The 25,962-nt window shown below is 39.7% G+C and overlaps 1 protein-coding gene and 1 non-coding gene across 2 annotated transcripts in view; one reads left to right on the top strand and one right to left on the bottom strand.

Moving 5' to 3' along the window:
* The window catches only part of LOC109043810 (uncharacterized), a 39,310-nt gene extending 19,820 nt beyond the window's left edge, over positions 1–19,490 (bottom strand). The window contains exons 1-2 of the mRNA XM_019061130.2: positions 19,343–19,490; positions 16,962–17,096 (exon numbers count right to left, since the gene is read on the bottom strand). Of these exons, the coding sequence (XP_018916675.1) occupies positions 16,962–17,096 (135 nt within the window). The 5' untranslated portion in view covers positions 19,343–19,490. The remainder of the gene's footprint in view (positions 1–16,961; positions 17,097–19,342) is intronic.
* A 5,816-nt stretch (positions 19,491–25,306) lies between these two features.
* Positions 25,307–25,396, top strand: TRNAY-GUA (transfer RNA tyrosine (anticodon GUA)). Its single transcript is given in 2 exon segments — positions 25,307–25,343; positions 25,361–25,396. It is a non-coding gene; the product is annotated as a tRNA-Tyr (tRNA).
* The last annotated feature ends 566 nt before the right edge of the window (positions 25,397–25,962 follow it).

The raw sequence follows: 25,962 nt of genomic DNA on the forward strand, positions 1-25,962 counted from the left end.
GACTGGATACATTGAACTTTAGTCGTTGCTAAGTTACTAATCTATTGTGTCACTTTAGCTTTCCGAGAAAATACTTCACGTTAAATTATGTTGTAATCTTCTTAAAACCGATTTCAAATTACGAATATTCCAACATAGCTTCATTTATTTATTAATCTCAAGCAAGAGTTTCATCATCTGTATAATGATTCATTAAAGATTAGAGCATGGAAAAGCACTGCACATCTGTAAAAGTGTTATCGTGCATAATTCACGTATTCCCTGTGCTCGATTTGATACTTCATTCACAGAAAAGTAGTTTCTTTGGGAAGCAATGACCGAATATACATAACTCTGAGTTCTTTTGCATAGCATATCTCAGTTATCATTAAACCAACAAAACTATACCTCCTCACTCTCTCCGTCAGCTCTGGAGAGCAAAAAAGCCTCTTGAATTATTCCAGTGACCGAAGAAGGAACCAGTGGCCTTTCGTCCTGGCTGTCGACATGCAGTAAGATCGATTGCCACTTTTCAATCGGATTTCAATTCGACATTCCGGGCGAGCACTCATGTTCATGAAAATATTGATAAGAATTATAATTACACTACATTGCCAACATTGGGCGTTGGCAGAAGTCACTAATTACTGGAGGTGAGTGAAATATTATTGCGGCAAAGTCAGACTGGTTTGCATGTTGCGAAAAGCGAGTATGACCGGTGGACATCTGAGTGTTTCCCATTTGTCGCTGTTGATATCACAATCTCACCGCGCTTCTAACGGCACTCTACCCTGTATCCGTCGCGTAGCTTGTGAATTCGGCATGCAGTGTTAAGGTGGCACTAGGTAAGTACTAGATAATTCATCGAACGTCTGTGATGCAATACTATATCGGGTATTTAATGTGCCTTCCGAAGTAAAATTGCAAAATTAAATGTTGAGATATTATTTAAAAAAACGAGTGTTTGAATTGGATTCTTTTTTGCAATCGTTCTGTATTTCTCAAAAGAAAGTCTTCGAAATGTCAACTTCAAAGGGTCATTCCTTCGGGTTTGACTCAAAATTTGAAGAATGGAAACTCAAAACCTGGTGAGCGCCACACATTGGATCGAGTCAAAAGGAGAGGTCGGACAAAATTTTGAAACTTTAAACGCTCATAACTTTGTTTATATATAAAGCTTTGAGGTTCCACAAGTGGTTTCATTGGTTTCCTCGTGAAATTTTCTTCTAGAAGCACCCCTGAATATTTAAAATGTGACAAAATAAACATATCAATTTGCAATTTTAGTCAAAAACTTTGTATCCGACCTCTGCGCCAGGTGAACTAAATTCGTTTAACTGTTTTTCTCCCTCACAGTGACCCAATGCCCTGAAATACCATGAAAATAAGACAACAATTTGGAGAAATTTTCCCCAAATAAAAGTCCTTGAGGCGGAATCATCTAGGTTTTCTTACTGTGAGAAACACATTATTCACAATCTTCGCAACACCTGATGGCACTTACTAGGTTGTTTCAATCCTTTATTTCTCAGCGTTTTTGTCCGGATGTGTTCGTAGAAAAATTCCCTTTTATCAATGACGCAATTTTAAAATGCGGACTAAGGCCCTTTCTTCCGTGGGTCACGCGTAAGGAAAATTTCCAACAAGTTTTTCACATTTCATGAACTTATTTTGTAGGTACTTAGGATATTTCACAGGAAGGAGCGTCATGTCACACCGAAAAAAGAGGATACTGACTTAACATTCTATACGTAAAAAAAGTTTGCGACAGCTCCCAAAATGCTTAATTAACTAGAACAGCAGTTACTATAGGAATTTCAAGGTATAAAGCTAAGTGCTGTGGCGGTTAATTCAGCGTTTTGTGGTTTGTAGCACACACTGGAAAAAATACACATTGGATCTAGAGTCCAGACTCTTGAAAACATTGACGAGGAAAAATACTCTTGATTGAATCGGATTTTTTCTTGAATCAAAACGAAATCCGCTTAAATTGAGAGGCTTCGTTCTTGATTTAAGCTAGATTCTGATTGAATCAAAAGTACTTTTTCTTGTCGATGTTTTCAAGAGTCTGGACTCTACGTCAGAACAATGTGTTTTTTTTTCAGTGCAGTTTTTTACATCCAGAATGTTAAGTCACTATCCTTTTTTTTCGGTGCATAATCTGAGGAATTTCTGAGAAAGCCAAGATGCTTTGAACTTCGTTTGTCGGACAGTAAGTTTCGTGAATCGTAAAGGTAAAGCGGCACTCCTTGGCCAGTCTTCCGATGATGAATCCAGGAGGATTACAGGTTCGTGGTGTAAGGACCGGAACCAATGCATGTTGCGGACGCTTCACGTATGAGGCGATTTCACGGTGGCGCATAACCCGGCTGGGATTCAATCAATTCAAGCGGCATCAATTAAATGTGATTAAAAACCCCTTAGCACGCTGTAGAACAAGTGTTCTGTGGGTAGAATGTCGAGAGTCGAGAGCGTGTTTCAAACTCGAATCGGTAAGCAACCGACGCACAGTTGCCTGGTTTGACGTTTTTAAAAGATTTAAAAATGGAGATCCTACCTCCGAAAAGTTTGAGATTCTCTGAGGAAGATAACGAACTAACATATTCTTCAGTAAATTCAACACTGGAAAAAAGCACATTGTATCTAGAGTCCAGACTCTTGAAAACATTGACACGAAAAAGGACTCTTGATTCAATCAGATTTAAGCTTAAATCAAAAGTAAATCCTCTCAAATTAAGAGGCTTGGTTCTTGATTTAAGCTTAAATCTGATTGAATCAAGAGTATTTTTTCTTGTCGATGTTTTTAAGGGTCTGGACTCTAGATCCAATGTGTTTTTTTTCCAGTGAAGGAGAAAATGTTTATTATTTTCCTTACTAAATATTATTGATTGGGTAATTTGCAACTTAAGGATCTAAAGTAAGTATTGTCGAACCAATAGTCTTAGCAGTTTATCAAAGCGTGGTTGTATTGTTCTCAAATTTTTCTTAATAACTTGTTTTCTTTATTTCAATTAATTGATCATTCGCCCTTAAGAATGTCCCTAACTGCTTGATAGCATTCTGTCACGGAGAAAAAAACTTCGTGCATGGGACCCGAAGTTGAGGTCATATGGATCTCTGAAGTTTTCGGATCACGTATCTAAAAAATTGAGGTCCACCTGCCGAAGTTCGGATCAGACATCTGAAGTACTTCGCTACATACCAAAGTGCCTCGATGTCTAATTTGAACTTCGGCAGCTCGACCTCAAGTTTTCGGATGCGTGATCAGAAAACTTCAGAGATCCATATGACCTCGCAACTTCGGGTCTCATGCACGAAGTTTTTTTCTCCGGTCGGATCGACTAAGACAGATTGAATTGTCGAATTGAATGATTTGAATTGATACATGTAATAGCACAAAAACTTTGGAATGAATAGTGCAAAATTTGGCAACCAGAAACGCAAGATATTAATTTTAAAGTGGGGAGGGCCTGTTTGCGGAAAATGTACTTTTTGTCGACAAAAAGGTCGAGGCAATTGCCAACACTTAGTAATTATATTTCATTATGAACTTCAAGAGAGTTCCTAATTTGCACCCTCCCGAATTTCACCCACGGAAGCGGTTAAACACTCTTATTTGCACTAAATGGAAAGTGCAGCAAGTCCATTTTAATGACCTGGAGTAACTAATTTCAAAATATGGAATGCATTATGCAATTTCATGATAATGTCAAAGAAAATTTTCTCCACACAGTATATTTTTCAGGATTTTATGCTGCGTTCATAATACATAACTCTCCTTTGAAATTTTACGCCCCTTCTGAACACGTTTGGACAGGCACCATCTTTCGAGTTTTTGTGAGGAACGCTTCTTTCATAGAAATCAACCTACCTACATTTCACGTAACCTAATTTATTCTCAAATTTTATTCTTCTACCAGAGAACAAAACAAAATATGCCCTTGAAACTGTGTGCACATTTCCCTTGGGTTTTGAAGAATATTCTCACACAATTTCAAGTCAGTAGAATAACTACTTTTCTGTTGAGAAACAAAGGCAACATCTTACGTAGTTAGGCTAGTTTTGGTCATGTCCGTCCAATTTTTACCCTATCTGAATGTACATTATGAGTCTTGATTCGGGCTTTGTAATGCCCAATCGTCATGGGTTAAGGCACCTAAGGGTTGGCGAAGAAGGCCTCAGTATGCGACATTATATGTCAAATATTTTGAGCTCTATCGCACGGAGAGGACAAGATGGACAATTTTGAAAGAACGAGGTGTGGGTAAGTGTTTTTGCACCGAATTCAGCGTCATGCGATTGTGGTAATTTATCCGTTGTGTTTTAATGCGCTAGCCATTTGCCGGGTGCTCGGATATTCCGCGTAACCCAGTTGGACGCGATTAGTGCGCAAGCACGTCTATACGCTAATTGCTCGCCGAGTCTAATGTGGAGCATCGCAGGGCGCATGCCCTACCAGGCGCCCTGCTCTCACTTCAAAAATTCCCAATCCGCCCTTCCCATTTGCTGATTGTTTTGCCGGAGAGCGAAAACAGTCGGTGGCGTGATTTAGCACCCGCAAACAGTTACTACTCTAAAGCTACGGAACCTTAGGCGCGTCTGGACGCGGCGTCCTGGACGCCGGCGGAAAATGCTGCTACCGAGTGGAGGGCGAGAAGACGCTCACATTTTGGAGCACGGCACCTTAGGAGCGGAATCTGTGGATTTTTTCCGCTCCGTCCGCCGTCAATTTCTCGAATTTTCGTTGATCGGACTGTATGCTCTGGGCTGCGAAAATGGCTGTACGCGCTTTTTTTTAGGAGGGTGTGGATTCGATCGACAAAAATCGACCGAAAAATAAAAACGTGAATCGATCGACACAAATCGATGGACAAATTACTAAAAAACGGGTGTCGATTCGATCGACAAAAAATGTGGATCGATAGACGAGAAATGATTGACAATTACAAGGAAAACCGGTATCTAGTCAATCGACATGAATCGATCGAAAAACCAAAACGTGAACCAATCGACGTAATTCGATCGATTCACAACTTGGTCGATCGATTCACGGGTTTGTCGATCGATTCACGGGTTTGTCGATCAACTCACAGGTTTGTCGATCGACTCATAGGTTTGTCGATCGATTCGCAGGTTTGTCGATCGACTCATAGGTTTGTCGATCGATTCACAGGTTTGTCGATAGACTCACAGGTTTGTCGATCTATCCACGGCTCTTGTCGATCGATTCACGGAATTTTCGATCGATTCGCGGCTTTTGTCGATCAATTCACGGCCTTTGTGATCGATTCGTGGGTTTGTCGAACTAAACACATTCAAAAATCGGTAGGAAAGGCAGCGGACTGAGCGGAATTTCTCGGCGTCTTCGCTCCGATCTGTTCGCGACAGATCGGAGCGTCCTCGATCGGCGTTCTCCGCAGCGTCTCTTCGCCGCTAAGGTGCCGTCCCCGCGCAAAAATCATTAGACAGATTTATCGGCGTCTGGACGCGCGTCTAGGACGCCGCGTCCAGACGCGCCTAAGGTTCCGTACCTTAACAGTTATTCTACCCCCAACGCCTCCAGAATTTCGCAATTCTCGACACATAAAAACCGGTCTGTAGATCCCGATCCCTACGACTCTGGTCCAAGTTTTCACTAAACGGTCGAGACCATGCGAAATGGGAGTTTTGAAAGCATATCCAATCCTATCATTCGTAAATTTTTTCCCGTCGAAAATTCCAAAAATATGTTGTAAATGTTTAAAAAGTCGTTATATTTGGCCTTTACGGTGAGTCTAATGGAAAAATGAAACTGCAAACATATTTTCCTCGTTTCGCACTTAATGCGACTTGCTGCGTTCTTATTAAAGTCGGTCCGCATTGAAAAATATTTTTCTTGGGGTTTTTATTTATTTTGACTTAAAGCGTCGTTTCTTGTCGATTAAATGTTTTTTTTTTTCCTTTGCCTTATCCTCACCCTCTTATTATTCCCTCTTTCCTTCTCTCTGCCGCTTTCTCTTCTTCTTATTTTCTCTTTCCATTTCGTCCCTCTTCCTCTCGCGAATTGAACGTATTTCTGTCAAACGAAACTGAGCGCCAATTTTAGTTCCTTTTGAGGATTTTAGAATCCCGGGTAGCGAGTTCTGTCAAACGGAACTAAGCGCCATGGAAAAACATTGCGAGTATAGGACGGAACAAACATTGTGTTCCGCAACACCCGCCAATCCAAGCCCCCCTCTCCCTTCCTGTCCCTACGGAGCTTAGTTCCGTTTGACAGAAATACTTCCAATTTTGAAGCGCCTTCGTCTAAATTTGTTAGGAATTAATCCCACCGAGAGTGTCGAACCGTGATCAGTAGTTAAAAGAAGAACACTAACCCAGCATTAAGCTACGAAGTCGCACATTAATAGAGATGTCATTAGGTACATGCCACAGGAACATGAAAGCAGCAATGCATGCCGTCACTCCTTACCTCGCGATCTGCTATTTTACACTCTGGTTCTTCGAAAATACCGGTGATTTACGTAATCTGCCATGGTAGACCATACGACGATTTCTACAACTTCTCTTTATCGGTGAGCAACCAGCACACATTTTTGAATCACCGCGTGATGAAGCCAAAGTGAAACCATATCGAAGGGTGTTTACCGTAGTGAATGATGTCGCGCATATCTCATACCTCTTTCCAATGGGCGATGTGTAGAAGCTGTTAATGGATGCAAGAACTTCGCACATCAACTGTAATAATCATTCACCAAAGAAAGACTCCGGTCGTGGACGCCGTGCTAACGGGCTATATGGACATACCGTCCGCATTCTAGGCTTAGAGGCCAAAAGTTCCGGGTGGAGAACCCAGAGCAATCGAAGCTACGGCTCCAGCACTCGGAACTTTCGGTTTCTGAGCCCGGAACGAACGGTATGTCTATATAGCTCATGCTTTTTTTTTCAGTGTAATCAACTAGGTAGGTAAACAAAGATTTGAAGTTTCTAGGATGAAAACCCCTATTTTCATCCTAAGGTATTTATCTAAAGGTTTCCCTTACGTTCCAATGGCGTGGCGTGAATGATCGATTATCGATATCTCGCCATTTGAAACTATGGTAAAGAATCGATTACTAAGGTGTTCGCTGCGAACACCCTGATAATCGATCATTTCTCATAGGTTTGAGTGGCATATCAATCGATATATCGCAAAGCACGCCACGCCACTGTTACGTTCGATCTCATACTTATTTCAATGCTATACGCTACGCGCCTGCAAGGAAACTCTCTCAGGACGGAAAAGCGTTCATGAAAGCTCCTGCCTTTGAGTGCTTTGATTTATTTGTTATCCTGTGGACACAATCCATCTTGAAACAAGTCGGAGCTGTCAATGCTGGCGTCGTGTCATGAGGGTATAGTCTCCTTTGGGAGTGAACTCGGTAATTAGACTGTACTAGATTATGAGTGCGCGTGGAGAGTAACCGGAACTCGAAGTCGGCCCAGTGCCCTGCGGACAGCCGGACGGCCCGGCCGGACAGACTGACAGACGTCTGCATACCGCGTGCTCCGATCCAAACCCTCCGCGATCTACCGACTACGACCCAACTGCTCATTAAGCCCATCTATCTCATTCTATGTTGCCTGCCTGCCCACCGAAACAACCTGATAATTAAGAAATTCAATTTTTTTTCAAAACGGTCTAAAATAGTTCTAAGTTGCATTTTTGGACGTCCTTCGTGGTTAACACACTGACAGCTAACTCTTGTGCAAAGCGAGGAAGTAGGACACAATATGAGGGATTAGGGAGCTTAGAGGATGGCAGAACCAATAGAAAACAAAATAAGTCATTTGAATTGGGGGCCGAGTGGCACCCTCAACTTTTACGTGTCCAGAGGGTGGATTATTGAGATTGATAGAATAAGCGATAGACAAGCACAAAGAGAAATTGGGTAGTTGCGACAGACACAGGAGATAGTAATAGACTAACTGACGACAACTCTCGAGCGCCCCACCCCCCTCTCCCTTGGTCTATAACAACCACCCGACTCAAACACACTGAAAAGAAAACTCCGGCCATGGAAGCCGCATTTACGGGCTATATAGACATACTGTCCACGTTCCGGGCTCAGCGGCCAAAAGTTCCGGGCGCAGCGTCCGGAGCAATCGAAGCTACGGCTTCAGCACTCGGAACTTTCGGCCTCTGAGCCCGGAACGGATGGTGTGTCTATATAGCCCGTAACTCTTTTTCCAGTGTAACATGATCACTCCGCATTTTCCCTCTGTCCTCTTTGTCTATCGCTTTATCTATGGATTTTATTAATCAGCACTCTGATTCGGGGCGAACTTTGATCCGACAACGACGCGGGCATGAGTCGGCCATGTCCAGCTTGGGCATCCAGCGATTCCAGTGGCCGATGCGATGCCGATTAGTGAGCCATTGTCGTCGTCCCCCCGACGTACAGACTTATCTCAATCCCCACGTGAGCCCAGGAGAACATGCAGTTATATAGAGACCAGGGCTCATGTTAAAATCAAGGTACGCCCTTGCGTCACGTTGTGACGGAGCCGCAACTTTGGTGCTGCTCAGCCGGCTCCGTCTCCGGCCTCTTCCGTCTTACGTTATGCGATCGCATTGCGCAATGGAGCTCCTCCTTCTGCGCCGTTGCCGCCTCGTCCGAAATAATCCCGGATAATCCCGGCTTCGACCCCGAAATTCCGTCAATCCGGCAACACCGCCGCTCACCAGACGACCCGCGTCTTTTCATCAATGAAAGCAATCTCGCGGGAGATGGACGGAGCTTCTGCCGACACCGCCGATGAAATTGAGTCGTTTTTTGCAGGAACCACGCATGGGCCTTGCAATGCTGCTCGTATTCTACGTTTTCGTCTACATACATTTTTTCTACATTTGCTAAGGAATAGATGCAAATTTTTAAGAGCAGTCCGAGACAATGATAACAGTGGGAAAAAGAACGATGAAAAACGGGGAACAAGGCTAAAAATACACAATTAATAAAACCCGAGACGTTTCGCCTCAAAACTGAGTCATTTTCATCAACAATAAAAATTAAAATATTTTTTTTTTAAAGAAACGATGAAAAACCTAAGCCCCAGGTACATGGCAGTGGCCGGGATCTGAGAAATAAGCACTAAGCCTGCTAAGGAGGAACGCCGTATGAACATTCGAGAGTTGCCCAATTTCCTCTGATAGAACATGCATTTCTGAGGCAATTTATGCACATTTTTCCTTGAAATTTTCAAGCAATCAAGACCAAATTGATGACAAAATTATCTCAGAAATTGGAGGAGAAATATCATAAATTTTTCTTGTAAATTTGGTTGTTACTGAAGGGAATTTGGCAACGTTTGAAGGCCATAAGCGTAGCTAGGTCATTTTGCTGGGGGGACATGGCCCCCCACCACTGGGGGGTCTGTCTGGAGGATATGGAATATTCCCCAGCTCAATGGGGGGTCCCAGATTTGAAGGCGTTCTAAGAGTTCGGTTGGGTCACGCAACTAAACTAACTTCTCGGCAAAGCGGGAGGTATCGCCAGATTTGAAGGCGTTCTAAGCGTTCGGTTGGGTCACGCAACTAAACTAACTTCCCGGCAAAGCGGGAGGTATCGCCAGATTTGAAGGCGTTCTGAGCATTCGGTTGGGTCACGCAACTAAACTACCTTCCCGATAAAGCGGGAAGTATAGCCAGTATATTTGAAGGCTCTCCCGGCGATCACAAACTAACAGTTAACTAAGCGTTCACTAAAACTTGCCAGGTTCCAAAAGATTTTCAGGCAGAACTAACATTTATTTCAGTCATATAAGATTAAGCAGACGACTGCGATGTGAGCCTTATAAATGCATTATATCTTTTGTACCAAGAAACTAATAGTTCTGGCTCAGGCTCATCCAAAAAAAGCACCTATCTGCACCTATCTATCCCTTCTGCAAGAGACTTCATAGGCGTAGCTAAGTCATTTTTCTGGGGGGGCCTGGCCTCCCACCACGGGGGGGATTTGGGGGATATTCCATATCCCCCCTAAATGGGGTTTTCGGGGGGCCTCCCCCGAAAAATTTTTGAAATTGTAATTCTATTTGAGCGCATTTCGAGGCACTTGTGGCGCTAATCTTCCTTCAATTTCTGCCTAAAAATCACCCAGTTTTATGCATTTTAAGGTTAAAATACTTTGAAATTGTGCAGTAAACAGGTTATTCTACTTATAGGCATCCTCTCACGGGCCACGGCGACAGAGACTTACCGTTGAAGAAGGTGTTTTTGCACCATCCATAATTTCTGGGGGGGCCAGATGATACTTTTTCCAATTCTGGGGGGGCAGGCCTCCACTGGCCCCCTCCTTCCTACGCCTCTGTTGAAAGCTCATTCGGCGTTCTTCCTTAGCACGGCAGTATGACTTAGAAAGTAGAAATGGAGGGTTGAGAGTTAGATCATTGCAATGTTACAAAGTTTTACTTGACAATTTGTTTCTTTCCCAGGGATGGTTTCAAATTGTCCTTGCGATTTTACTGAAATTTCTCGAAATTTCAGTAAAAAACATGCACCTGGTCAATAAATAAAAAAGTAATTTATCATATTGAACTTCGTGACTTTACCATTCCCTCCAAACTAAACATTTTGATGGCTAGAGGGCGAAACCACTCATCTCCGTTGTGTTACAAAATCTCCGCTCCTTGTTCATTCTTCAAACGGAAACAAGTGGACTTAATAGCTTGATTTATGCAGAATATTCTGCTGATAGAGAAAAATCAGGGTTTTTTTTTCAAGAAATTACGTCAACTAGTTTTCCACGAGAAAAGTCTGCAACGTCGCAAACGGATATACGTGGTCTCGTATACTTCAGCTATTGATTTGTGAGCGCTATTAAGTAAGTATTGCTAAGATCATGGAGCTATTTCTTTCATTTATCGGGGACCTGATGACCTGTGATTCTTGTCATGAAAATAAAAGTCAAATTAGGCTCCAATACAGTATGGGAAGTGAAGGCATTTAGTTTCCTGCGCAAGGAACACCATGCCAAATCAAAGTGACTTATGATGGCGCATACCAATTTTAGTTCTGAATTCACACTCTTTGGTTATGGCTATCTAAATAAAGACACCCCATAGACAACCTGTTTTTACAAAAGGGGGCGAAAACACGATGGATTTTGAGGAGCAAGTTCTGGTCGTCTTTAAATCCTTCGGCTCATAATGATGCTTCAACACAATGCACAACCTGGGTGATACTACAAAAACTATTGAACAAGCAGTTCTGTGAAACTGAAAGTGAAGACAATTCCCGGATGGAGCTGATACTCGGGGTGAATGGTTGAAAATCGAACACCTTGAATTTATAGTCTCGACTATGGAGTAACCAAAGTAACACCGTTCAGTCCCTATCGAAAAGTGGTCTTCATTTTAGCGTTCATAAGGAATCACTTGTAAATCTCTGCGAGATAACAGTGAAATATATCTGATAAACAAAAGCAGACACGACGCGCCTTTTTCTAAAAGCGCCTTCAAATACAGGAGCGACAAAACACTATACGCACGAGTACGAGAGACATTGTTATCCCTTCTCCTTTTAACCATTGGATAACAGGCACAAAAAAGTGCGTCTAGGGATCGTATTGATCATTTAAGAATCTCATTCTTCATAAGAAGATCATTTTCACTCTACCATCGAGTTAAGAGGTATTCAATTAATTTGTGGATGGAGAGCGAGGAAAGAGGAAAGAGAGATGAGCAAGGAGAAAAATGCAGAAAAAATAATCAAATGTAACTGCAAATTTTGGCAACTAGAAATGAGAATGCATGCGTGATTTCTATAGGACTTTGAGGTTACTCTCTTCAAAACGAGATCAATTTTAGGGACAATTGAGGCATTTTAAGTCAAATGTGGCGAATAGACCAAAAAGTATATGAATGCATTCGAAAATATTGACTCCTAAAAGTGGGTTCTCTCAAAGATTTTAAGAGAGTTTAAGGAAAAAATAAGTGTTAATGAATAATTATGTGAATCTAAAGAATACATGCTATGCTTGGATTTGAGGTGTTGATAATGGTAATAAATATAACAGTCGACCGATTTTAGATGATCACAGTAGTGGATTGGTTGAGTATTATCTTCCATGACCACTTTTGTAGTATCACCATTGTTGTGGTATTTCACACCCGAGGATAACGACTAATTTTTATAGCAATTACAGTGTTGCTTTTGATTTGATTGATCAAACCCCCAGTGATGAGGAGGAGCAAAGTCACCCATCAAAGGACTGGCGACTTTTTAACCTATGCGCGTTTAAGTCGCTGCCGCTGGGCCTCGGCGAAGCAATTAGCAATGTGTGAAGCCCGTGTCCGTTCTATCACTTACATCAGTTTGAGTGAGCGTCCAAGTGTCATCCCTTCCGTTTACTATCCTCCTATCAATTTCATATCTGCAATTTTTCATCTCTCTCCTTCTTCTCAACTCGTGTTTACATAATCATACAGTGTTGTCAGCATGAAAGTCTACAAGTAAGCAACAAATGTGACTCCGTTGGTTCAAATATTACAACAACGGCCTACAAGAAAAATACACGGAGAAACTTCAGTTCATATACGGACACTGAAACCTTCAGTTCAGGTATACGCATGCGAAATTCTCAGTCATGGGAATCGAACTTCATGTTAGTAATACTAGCCGCAAGAATCGTATTCTGTGCGAAAGACGTCGGTTACTTGAACTGAAGTTCGGAGTGTAGAACTGCAAATTTCGTTTACCTGAACCGAAAACTTTAGTGCCTCATTTGAGCTGAAGTTCAGCCCTTGCAGCTCTCCGTGCAGAAAAAATTCCTCTAATTAGAATGAAATTCTGATTCCCCCTTGTTAAGTGGCAACTTTCGTTCTACCTCGGAGATGATAACAATATGATTTATATTACTTTTATCCTTTTTTGAAATCAAAATTACGTATAACTTCTCTCTTATAGAACAATGTTGCATTCTGACAAACGTCGCTTTTTGATGTACGGAGTAACTACTTTTTAAGATGAGCCTCGTCCTCCGCATAATTTAATTTTTTCCAGGGCTCATCTAAAAATGAAGTTATACTCTTGCATCACAGAAACAGTGAAAAGAGTATTAATATAAATCATCTTTAATTTTTAACGAAGGAAAAATAAATATTGAATGCTAGAGAGTCCATAATGTTTGTCCAGCTCAGGACTGTTAATTTATAGACCGTCTTTTGAGCAACGTCTTCGACTAGAGCTGGCGTGGTTATGGTATGACAGAGTTTTAAATCACGTAAGTTATAGGCATTTCTTCGTAATCACGATAAAGTCTGTCAATTTAATATACTGTTAATTTAGTTAGATCTTGAATAAAAAGTGAAAGTCTATTTTCGTATACCATTCAGATTGTAATTTTTTTGGTTCCCAGCATTGAAAATAAGTGCTTGGCTCAAGCATGATAGTTCTTAAATTTTTGCCACTGTATTTTTTTCTTGTTTCATGCTGAATTTCTTTAGAAATAAGAAAAACATGCTTGGACTGAGCAAAAAAAAACAGCTTAAATTTAGATACATCACACTGGGAGAGAAAATCTCTACGACCCAGTGTCCAGACACTTTAAAAATTTGACAAGGAAATAACTCTTCATTGATTCGATCGGATTTTTGCTCGAACCGAGAGCCAAGCCTCTTAATTTGAGCGGATTCACCTTCGATTAAAGCAAAAATCCGATTGAATCAAGAGTACTTTCTCTTGTCAAATTTTTTAAGAGTCCGATCTCTGGACCCGAAAGACTTTTTTTCCAGTGCACTCTTGATCCAAAAAAATATTATTGGTCGAATATTTGAGATTTTTTTTTCCACTTACATTAAGGAGTTTGTATAAGCCCCAGTGTGCATGCTCTCTCCACAAGCTACTCTGGGCGCATAACTGAGCGATACGGTGGGAGAAATCCCTTGATTGAAAACACCCTTGATTCAATCGGATTTTTGCTTGAATCGAGAGCCAAGCCTCTAAATTTGAGCGGATTTACTTTTGATTTAAGTAAAAATCCGATTGAATCAATTCTCTTGTCAAATTTTTTTAGTCTCGACTCTGGACCCAAAAGACTTTTTTTCCAGTGTACTCTTGATCAAAAAAAAAAAAAATTATTGATGAAAAATTTGATATTTTTTTTCATTTTATTTTTACAGCAAAGAGTGTGTATATGAGACCCAGTGTGCATGCTCTCTCCACAAGATACTCTGCGCATCTAACTCAAAAATCCGATTGAATCAATAGTATTTTCTCTCGTCAATTTTTTTTAGTCTCGACTCTGGACCTAAAAGACTTTTTCCAGTGCACTCTTGATCCAAAAAAAAAAAAAAAATCGATGAAAAATTTGAGATTTTTTTTTTTCATTTTATTTTTACAGCAAGGAGTTTATATATATATGAGGCCCAGTGTGCATGCTCTCTCCACAAGCTACTCCGCGCGTATAACTGAGCGATACGGTGGGAGAAATCCCTCGTTGACAACCGTAAATTGGAGCGTTGTGAGAGGCTCGGTTACGCAAGCGCTGCTTTGAGGTGACGAACGATGAGGATGGAGCTGTGAGTTTTGGGAGCCACGGCCGCGGCCACGAGCCACGCTGCCATGCTAAGAAAAAACGCCGTATGAACCATGAGGCGTTGCCAAATTTCCTCTGATGAAACACGAATTTCCCGGTGAAATTATGAATAATTTTCTTTCGATTTTTCAGTTAATTTTGTACGCAATTTTACCGAGAGTTCCTGAAAATTTCAAGGAGAAATGGACGGAGTTAAACAGAAAGGAACCAAGCCACATCGGGATCGAACCGAGAAAAAGAGGTTTAAAGTTTGGCTCCTGCATAAGACTCAATGTAAAAGATAAACTTCCAGTTCAATTTCTGCAAAATTTGCTCCAACAAAAACTTTGAATTTTTAGCGATAGTTGGTAGAGCAGCGGTTGAGTTCAATACCACTCATAACTCAATTTTTTCCAAAATGTGGGTTGGTTCCTTTCTGCTTAACTCAGTCCAAATATTCATAAATTTCCTCAAATATAAGCATTTTATCGAAGGAAATTTGGCAACTCTGGAAAGTGCATACGGCGTTCTTCCTTAGCTCGGCAGCGTGGGCATTGGCGAGCGTGCGACAATGATGCGCTAATTGCCCTGAAATCCATTTCACCGATCCATCGGCCGATTGCCAATCGCTTCCGGACTCGGAGCACCTTGCCGCGCCGCATTCCGCACTCACGCCCGCCAAGCGACTCCTGATCCTGCTCTTGAACGTGACATCGATCCCAGGCCACGGGCACGGCCCAACGACACCGCACATTGCACCTCGGACAAGGGTGCCCCTCAAGACGAATCTGGAGTCCCATTATGGCACAGAGAAAAAAGGAGGTGTTTGCATCTTATGGATTATTTACCCTGTGACGTAGTCGGCACAACCTGGCCATAGAGTACCTATATTGAGAGAGTATGGCCACTGGGCCCCATGGAGAGGCTTAGAACCCAAAAATGGCGGTGCGTTTTTTTGGTTTTTGTGGAAGGGAGGGAGGTCATTGCCAATTTTTGACGGTTTTCACCAACCACGCTTGCTACCAACCTTACTACATCTAAGATCATTTTTCTCAAAAATTGCACACGATTAGCCTTAAACATATGTAGAGAAGTCGCACTAGTGCATTTAGGTAAATTTCTCGTTACTATAAGCAAAGAAAACTACATTTTGAGTCATTTTGCATTACATTAATTTATGGCGTCCGCCATTTTTGGATCCTAAGGGCTCCATTCAGCCTAAGATGGCTCAGCCAATCAGAGGCGGTAACACCAGTGGCCATACTCTCTCAATATAGGTACTCTACCTGGCCAGCAAAATCCGGAATTCGAAGTACGCAAAACGAACCATAACGTCCAATTTTTTTTTTGAAACTAACTCATGATATAATTTCAAACAATTTATATAGAATGGCTTTTTTCCATAAACTACACAAAAGCCAAGAAAATCGATCATATAAGTTGTCCGTACCAACTTACGTCGTCAAAAAATCCATGATGCTTGAAATGCAAACACCTCCTTTTTTTCTCTACGCCTTCACAACGAGACAACTCGGCTTGTGGATGTCACAAACGGGAATAAACATTACACAAATTGAACGTTTTTTGTAAATTTTGATTGACTCATTCCCGAATTCCCGTCTCCGTTCCTTCTCTTATTCCGTTTGTTCCTTGCCGTGCCCCTAATTTACGGTTTACTCCAGGTAATACTATTTGCAATATTGGTGAAACGGTAATCTTTATTCCCGTTTATGACACTGTGGAGGCCTAACATACGGGAACCAATCAGAAATGGATTCGTATTGTTTTTAACACGAATCTAGAGTACCTATATGGGGAGAGTACGGATGGAGTAGGAGTGTGTTTGATTTGAACTTGTACTCTTGATTTTTGCACATATCTTGTTTTAAACTCGTTTCAAGTGACTTAAAACTATTTTGCATTCGTTTATAGTCAGATCCGTAGCTGAATTTTCGTGCTAGAATATTTGTAAATTTGATGGAGGGTTTTTAAATCGATTATTAGATGCTGACCACCTGAATTGTGTTTCTACCCGTAAATTTTCGATTGCGTTGCTAAAAATTCAAGGTGAAATCAAAAGTTAAGTAAAATTCGTTCGACTCAAATTGATGTGTATTTACTTTTGACTCAATCTACCGTCATGGAGTAACATTGTAATAATGATTAGAAGAACCGTCCGAACCCAGTCATCTTTTAGTCCCGTATAGTAAGGTAACAGAGAGTATTGATCAGAGTGAAGAGAAATCTAATGCAGTCCTTAAGCCGAGAAGTAAATCATACCAGCCCTGCACATCTTCAGTGCGGCAACTTTGGGAGTGCGCCTGGTTTCATAAACGATAACTATTTTAACACAGGCGTCGTGAAATGGTATGCTCGTCGTTTTGAAGGCGTTTTTAGGCAAACGCCAGATATTGGTATTGAGGTCGCGGAAATTAGATGGTTACTTACGTCTCTGAGCAATTCTCTTAGACGATTGAGGCGGTCGTCCATGCTTCTGGTGGGCAGGTACCTCGCATCCACAGGGATCTTCGTGCTGACCAGCAGGAAGAAGATGACACTGCATATCAATGTGACTCGGAGCATCTGCACAGAATTCGGAACATTGTAGTTGTTACTCATGAATCGAAAAGTAATTGTAAATGAAAATCTCAAATCTGATTTTTTTATATGTATGCGTGGGCAGGCTAATTGATCATTTTATAAAGATCCTACGCAGAGAATCAATCATTAAATCTTAATGTTCATGTATTTTTTGATGAAAAATTCTTGTAAAAATTTTGAAATCTCTGAGCTTTTATTAGGAATTGTTGACCAGAAATTACCCTTAATGTGTCCTTCATGATGAAATTCTGTGTAAAAAATAAAAAGGTATTTCATAGTTTAATAATTTTATTCGATAAAATAAAATTCGCTAGATGATAAAGTTATTTCGATTGAATTGGTAGTTTAAAAAATTCAGAGGCTTTAAAATTTGAAAGTAAAAATTAATCCAGAACAAATAGAATTAGTGAAAATATACCAAGGTGACTCGATTGTTTTTCCTTTCAAAATATTAAACATTGAAAGGTATTTGACCAATATGCAAAACTTGGAAATTTTTGAATACTTCATTAGCTCCTTATAGGTATTTGATAAAATATCTGAGTTTCCTAATTTCCTGTAACAAATATCATTCATGGATATTTATCATCCCATACTAATTGAAGCGTCATTCTTGCAACGAACTATTTTACAATGTAATTTGTAACTGACTCACTGGAATATAAATACAGAAAAAAAGCTTGAGCAACAGATGGTAAAAATTTGGATAACCTTTTTTCAACGTATGAATGAAACGATCTCAAACTTTTTTGACACATTTTTTTTTTAATGAATCAAAAAAAAATATAACTCAAACACTGTTAAACGGAACCTTTTCCTGAACTGTGTTTTTTCCTCTAGTAACTGGGTATAATGATGCTCCATCCACAGCTGCATTTTAAATAAAGTACTTTTTCCCAAGTATTGCTGTTTTTAAACAATGTTTGCAATGTTAAAAACTATTTGACTTGGATTCTCCTCGACGTGGATCAACGTTGACTCAAACGACCTGAGGTTCGAAACGACTTAAATCTGGAATACCGTCTGTGTAACTCAGAAACAACCCATAAATCCGTACAAACTTCCAAGGAAATAAATAATTAATCAGTCATTCTACAAAACCTGACTCAATTTTTTAAATCGAAAAATTGTCTCGTAAAAATCAGGCGGAACCATGTGAAAAAGCAGGTCTATGAAAGTTACTTGCAATGCAATAGTTCTCGATAAAGATGCGCCTGCAATCATGAGGGATACGTTTTGCTATACAGGTTCAACTCATGCTTATTATTCCTATGAATCTTATCGCCCACAAACCTCAGACCTGAACCCAAACAAACTCTGGTATTTTTTTTTAGTACGAGATGTTTAAAAAAATCAGAAGCTGCAGCAGAGAAAAACTGTATCAGTATCCTCCTCTTTTGCTCTAAAAATAACTTAATAGTAAAATTCTCATGTCATGATTTAAACGATGACAATGCTTCTTCCACCCACGAGGGAGCGAGAAAGTAAGAACGCACGACCCAGAGCACGCGGTTTGTCCTTTTGAAATTATTTTAAGAAGCTAAAATTACTCTCGACGCAAATTAGAGAAAAAATTTATAACTATAGAAGTAACTGTAGAGCGAAACTTTAGTATTCCTCAATGATATTTAAACATGGAAAAAAGGGGGAAAAGTGGGAAATAAGATTGAAATCACGCAAATAAACTCCGTGAAATTTTTGGAAAATAGTACATTGTTACCACTTTACATTTCTCATAGAAGTTAGTTCTAGCGCCACATTGACAAATGGACGTATATACTAAAAGTTTTCTCTGAAAATTCGAATGCGCACTGTTCACGGAGTTTTTGCTGGTAAAATTTTCTCCCGTACAATGTTCCGCGAGCTGAAAAAAAAGAAAGAGACCCACAAAATTTTTCGAACGAAAAATAATTTCCAATCGTTTCTCTCACTTTTCACTTCAAATTATTATTATAAATATATAATCACTCGTGAATAGCTTTCATTTATTTATTTTTTGTCGAAAAAAAATCACATTCCAAGCCATTTCGCCCCCCTCAATAATTTCAAAGTTCCCTGAGAGAAGTAATGAGCGGTTGCAAAAATTATCCTCAGAGCTAAAAGAAAAAAAAAAATCACTTTATCATAGGGCGGAAATACACATTATTATAAGCTTAAGACAATGAGGGTAATTTTTAAAAACAAATCACTGTGTAAGAAAAACTGGATTAAAGGTTCTAGAAGACTACCTTGGCAGAAAATTCCGATGTGGTTTTTTCGCGGGAGCGGCTTCACCGAAAAGGCCGAAAGGCGCGAGGCGACCACAGTGTTGAACGGCGCGGAACTTTCTCAAATTACCAACCCCTCGCCGAAAAGTGGAATTTATACTAGCCCCGGGGTCTGTGGGCAGGGATGAAAGCTCAGACTCCCCAGTCTCCAATCACGGGATCAGGTCCCTCCCAACCCTTTACCACCCACCCCTTCTCCGCCCTTTCCTTTCGTCCACGTTCGCCTCATTTTTAGTAGTTTCATCGAGGAGCGAGCGAGGCGCAACAAGAGAAATAGTGTCGTAAGTTTATGCCATGTTGCCGACAGGATCGTAAGAATAAAAGAGTTTTATGCGAGTGGAACGAGACCCATTACTTTTCTCTCTCTCTTTTCGGAGTTAATGTCTTTTTTCCATGAAATTAATGACGATATCGTAAGGGTACACATTTTGAGCTCCCCTTTCTTTTGTCATCGAATGATACTTAAAAAAGAAATAACGATAATCATATTTTGTTTTTCCGCGTCCTATCCTGATACAGCCAATAATTAAAGTTGTAAAACCGTAGTAAAAACACGTTTATTGTGATTCACAAAATCCTCATTTGAAGCAATATGATGCATAATGATACCATCGCAGGTTTTACATTATTTTTTACAATTATTAGGTAGTGTAATGTCTTTCCTGATAATTCCAGAAAAATGTTAAATTATTATCTTTATCAAATGTAACTCAGAATTCATTTTTTAATGACAAAGTATGAAAGAACAAATTATTTTATGTAGGTATACTTTCGAAGTGGCGAGTTTATTTTTGACGGGTCATTTAGAATTATTACGAGGACACAAGCAACCGATTTTGTCAGATGACGGAGATGTGGTATTTTGATTCTCGTATATTCACCGACACAAATGCACGTAAGTACTCGAGCTCTCGTTGAAGGGACGATTATTCTCTAATTCAGTCTAAAAATTGGAATTTGATTCTCCAACGAAAAATGCTCCCTGCTGTACACGACGAATTCGTTATAGGAAGCGGTCCAGTTCATGTGTCTGTAACGGTAAAAAGTGTAAAGATGAGTGTGATGTTCGAGGAATTAAAAATTTACGTGAAATAATTACCATGTAAATTTTCCTGGAATAAAGCTATATGAAAAACTCGTTAAAATGATAATTTCCCCTGAGAAAGGTTCGCGTGAAAAGATAAGGCTTCCGCAAAAGTTACTTTAGTTAAGATCTTGTAATTATAATACCAGTGCTCTAGCATTTATTTTTTAAACCTTCTTTTAATATTTTTGGCTTACTTTTTTCTGTTTTAGCGGCTCTGGTGCTTGCACTAGAGCTGCTATTCCGGACGGTCCCAGCTGGGGAGTATCAATGCAGCATGTTACATTGTAGAGACCGCGCGTTGGTTGATGGGAATCGGCGCCATTTTCGGCTATGTTCCTTGTCATGACTTTATTTTATTGCATACTGTTTTATTGTTAGTCAATGCTATGTTGTGTATTGTATTTTTGGAATCATGGTGATACAGTCAACAATTCAAAACTTGTTTGTGCTTTTATCTCGTGATGGAAAAAATGTACTTTACGTTCAAAATTTGAAAATTTGAATTTTAAAGTTTTCGCGGTTAAGGAAGCTTTAACCACTGGGTTGGAGCTTCCTAGTCATTTACTCGATATCAGCTGATAGCAAACAAAGGTTACCAGGGAAACCGTAAACGTCTAACAACTATCGTGGCCATTGGGGCGATTATTGAAATGATATCGACTTTATGTCGCCGCTTACGACAGGACATAGCCCTATCTTAACTGTGTAATATATCGCAATTCGATATTGTTTTGATTTTTAAAAGGAGCAATTCATTCATACAGTTCCGATTAGTTTTGGCGAACGGGCCCTTAGCCTGCTTAGTACGTATAATCCCAAAACGCAGGAAAATAGATTGTAGGAAAATATTTGCATCGGAAAATCGTAACAATTTTCCCCTAGATGTCTTCCATTCCGGGTACATATTTATTGAAAACGGCGACTTTTTCAACAGTCCTATTTTTATCTACAACATCTAAGTGGCCCTTCATAATCATTTAATTTTGGCCCCTGGCCAGAAAAAGGTTCGGAAATTGCAGTGATTTTGCCGAAAATGCTGAAGTAAGTAAATTTGGGCATTTTTTTTCCTTCTTCAAACTCTGTGGAGAAGCACTTCTCCTCCAGTACATCTATTTTTTTACTTATCTCTCGCAAGGTACATTTACAGAAGGTGTGTTCCAGTATTAACAGTTCAGATTCGTTGTTTTTTTATTATAACGCTTATTTCGGAAAGCAATTATTACATTGTTCAATTCTACTGACTTTCAACACTCGATTATACTCCCGGCAAATTCTGCAGCAGCGTTTCAAATGTTGACTCTAATGCTTCCAACAGCCATCCGATGTCTAAGAGTTTATTCCTAGATTTAGGGATTTTCCGGAATTTCCAGGGATTTAGGGATTTTTCAGGAAATCTAGGGATTTTTTTTTGATGAGGTAAAGTTACCAAAAATCAACTTTTTAACCTCAATTCTAGCTTCGACAATCGAAAACATTTTTTCATCTATATTTTGTAGGCCTTTTTGGCAACACTATTTTCCCCGCAAATAAGCCGGAAATTAAAACGATTGCGTCCTTCGATGTACTTGACATTCAACTGCATTCAACCTGTTAATAATAAGAAATCAACTAATATTCTTTCATTTTATTGGTCTGGATTAGCACTGCTTTCAGAGAGCGCCAAAATTCAAACGAGCCAATCAGATTTAAATATTGCAAATCGCTACATCGAATGACATCATGATTCTTCATAAAAAAATGGCGCTTTTTGCAAAATCTAGGGATTTTTTAAGTATATTTGAGCAAATCTGGGAATTTAGGGATTTTTAGCGAAATCTAGGCATTTTTTTTCTTCCCCGCTAGGGATTTAATATCGGAAGACTGGCTTCCAGTATCGTAGCGTTGATCGTCGCTGATGTCGAAATGGAACCTAATGCCGGACTTACTGTAACACCTCCATTCCTCAATTCCGGTGAGGAATACGTCTCTACCCTTAACTCAATATAAATATACAAATTGATAAGTGAGTGCTTTAGTCTCCTGAAAACAGAATTGCGAAACTTAAAATTGGAGAAAAATGATGAGTAAATGAAAAAATGGAACCAATTGATGGGATATGTCGCATGCCATTCTGACACAAAATATGGCGTCTATCGAATCACCTTAACTAAATAAAATAACCAAATTTTCAACTCTCAAACTATCAACTATCAACTATCAAAATTCAAACTATCAAAATTTCCAACAATGACAAAAATGATTGTAATATACCTATAATGTAATGAAATATACACGCTCTAATCATTTAATTTGTATTACCTTTATGTTATAACTTACATGTTATACTATTTTTATAATAAACTAGCTGCTCCGGACGCCCTACGGGCGCCCTCCACAGCTAGCAATGGTGGTGCAGTACCTTAATTGGAATCGGAGCAATTAGTTGAATCTACTTAATAATGATGAATAAAATGTCTGTAACAATACGTGTTGTTAGCAATACGCAATACTGCAGTTAATAAGTCAGGGTCAGTCAAGCCGCAGAGAATAAGATGCCAGGATATCAAGAAGCTGTGAGGCGGAGCAGCCGAGGGATGGCAAAGGAATGTGGGTGGCGAGTGACGAACTGACGAACGACGATGCGACCCAAACTTCCTTCTTTGAGGTTGGTGGAGGAGAGCTATACGAAAGAAAACGGAGATAGCCGAAAGAACGTGGTGGGAGGGGTGGCTGAGACCCTAGAGGGGGTATCTAGGGACGGGCAAGCAGGTAGCGGCCGGATGACCGCTCAAAACAGCTGAACTTTACTCGTCGATAAAAGTAAGAAAATTTGAGAAAATCGAAAAAACAATTACAGCCTGCAAATCTACAGATCAGAAGCTTTCATTTAAAAAAAACCCCATGCAAATCGGTCCGGTGGTTCTCTCAAAGTTAATGTCCCAAAATGCGGACTTTAGTCTGAATAAATGGGAGAAAATTTGAGCCCAGCTAAACTTCACTCGTCGATAAAAGTAAGACAATTTGAGAAAATCGAAAAAACGATCACAGCTTGTAAATCTACAGATCACAGGCTTTCATTTAAAAAAAACCCCATGCAAATCGGCCCGGTGGTTCTCTCAAAGTTAACGTCCAAAGATTCGGACCTCCGTTTTAATGCATCGAAGACAATTTTAGAAAATTATGGGAGAAAATTTGAGAAAATCGAAAAAACGATCACAGCCTGCAAATCTACAGCTCAGGGGCTTTCATTTAAAAAAAATCCCATGCAAATCGGTCCGGTGGTTCTCTCAAAGTTAATGCCCCAAGATTCGGGACTTTGCATTTTAATATATAGGATTTTGCCAACATGCTTTTCAATTCAGTCTACAACATTTCATTCCGACGTGGCAATAATGATTTATAATGCCCCTAAACATTAAAATGAATTACAATAGTAATGCCGCATTATAATGTCGTATTATACATCGCAACGATTCATGTCCTACTGATTATTGATTATTGTAAGATGAATTCTGTTTTCTCTGATTGTATGTTTCATACGTGCGAAGCAAGTACGGGTCACTAGAAACGTGGTTCGTACGGGTGGCTGATGAAATTGATCTTCGAATACCTTTTGATGAGCTAGGGAAATGGAACCATCTGCATCTCATGGACAATAAATAGTTGCCGTAATTAAGGTCATCCCGTGATTAAGGTGCCGTGATTTAAGTCATAAATTCTTCATCTAATTCTTGATTCATCTCCAAAATGTCTGCTAAAGCTTTCATGCGCTTCTCCTTGTATGCATGAATGAGCAAATTGGGTATCGAACAAGCGGACACTTTTTGAAAATTTAGATGATTCTGGACAATATCGTACAGAAGTCCACGAGCTGCAGATAGAACCATTACCTCTATAGCTCATCAAAAGTTATTCGAAGATCATTCAACAACCTCTTTGACAAGTTGCAAAAACTTTTCGTTAACAATAGTGTCACACGGTACTAGGAATATTTACTATTTAACGAACCTTATATTTCCCTGACTCAGTCCTAAATTATAGAAGTATGCGTTACTTTTCCAGCAATCCAAAAAAACAATTATACAAAAAACCAATACCTACACTTTCAGATATAAAAATGCAAATTTTTTGCAGCCTCGCTAAACGACTTATCAACCAGAGATTTTTTAGGAAGCGGACCTCCAAAGAGCTTTCAAAATTAAAAGTATACAACAAGTGATAATGCCATGTATTCGCCATATCAAAGCCCAATACACATTTATACACCGGCTACGTAAATCTGCTAAGTTACAAAACATGAATCGACAGTTGTCGGATTGTACATCAATGACAAAATGTGTCTAGGCCCTCATTCTTGACTACAACTACTGCCCCCAGAGCCGCTCTCCGACGCCAATGCGTTGGAGCTTCCTGCTTGTTTTATATTTTATTTATTTACTTTTTTTATTTTCTATTTTTATTTTTAAACTGTAGAAACTGTAGGTAGATAAGCTGTTTTTTAGACGCGGTGTCACTGATCCTACTCCGCGCCGTCGCACAGTTGAATAAGCTATTGGTAGAGGTTGGACATGAATTTGTCAAATAAAATTGCGCGATGTTTATTTGGTTTCATGTAACTTTAAGGAAACTATATTGCAGAAAATTTAACAAGGAAACCATCTGGTCTTTTTTTAAACCGCTTATGTCTTGCATTGACAAAGATAAAAGATGATCAAGTTTCCACGTTTGGTTCAACCGCTTCCGCTGACTCGCTACACTGTGCGACGCGGCAGCCAGCCGAAGCGCGGCAAAAGTGAAAGTAGATCATAATATTAGCCTTCTACACTTATATTCTGATTTTGTTTCAGATACAATCAGTGCCTTCGATAGCTCAGTTGGCAGAGCGGTGGACTGTAGTTGGTTTCGGAACGGTAATCCATAGGTCGCTGGTTCAACTCCGGCTCGAAGGACATAATTTTTTGACTGTACCAATTTTTAAAGAATAATAAACCTGACCTTCAATGCGCCACTTCGGCTCCTTTCAAGGTACTCTGAGCTTGAAATGGTACTTTTTGAATGAACTGATCCATATTTAATAAATGACGCTTTTGATGCTTGACGAATTCCCGAAAGGAAAACTACGCTCAGCACAAACATTTACCATGAACTAATAAAGTTAACAATATAAGGTAGTGGAAAATTACATGCACTCTGAAAATTCTGCATCAACCGCATAAACGAATTTTCCGTGCGCTTAACTTGTTTACTTTGTCCTTACAGCATTCAGAATAAAGCCGACTCCCCCTTCCCCCCCCCCAAAAAAAAAAAAAAACTAAAAAAATAATAATTAGGATTTATTACTCTAAAAATCCTATAAAATAATGTAATATTATAATTGCATTACTCATATTCTCTTTTTTTTTTAATTATTTATTTGTACAGTAGGTCAGTTGTGCTGAGCTCAAAATTGTGAAGCTTGACTATAAGGATAGCCAAAAAAAATGAGATTTGCCCAGACAATAACTTTTTACGTTCA

The sequence above is a fragment of the Bemisia tabaci genome, chromosome 4 (assembly GCF_918797505.1).
Source record: "Bemisia tabaci chromosome 4, PGI_BMITA_v3".
NCBI classification, from domain to species: domain Eukaryota; kingdom Metazoa; phylum Arthropoda; class Insecta; order Hemiptera; family Aleyrodidae; genus Bemisia; species Bemisia tabaci.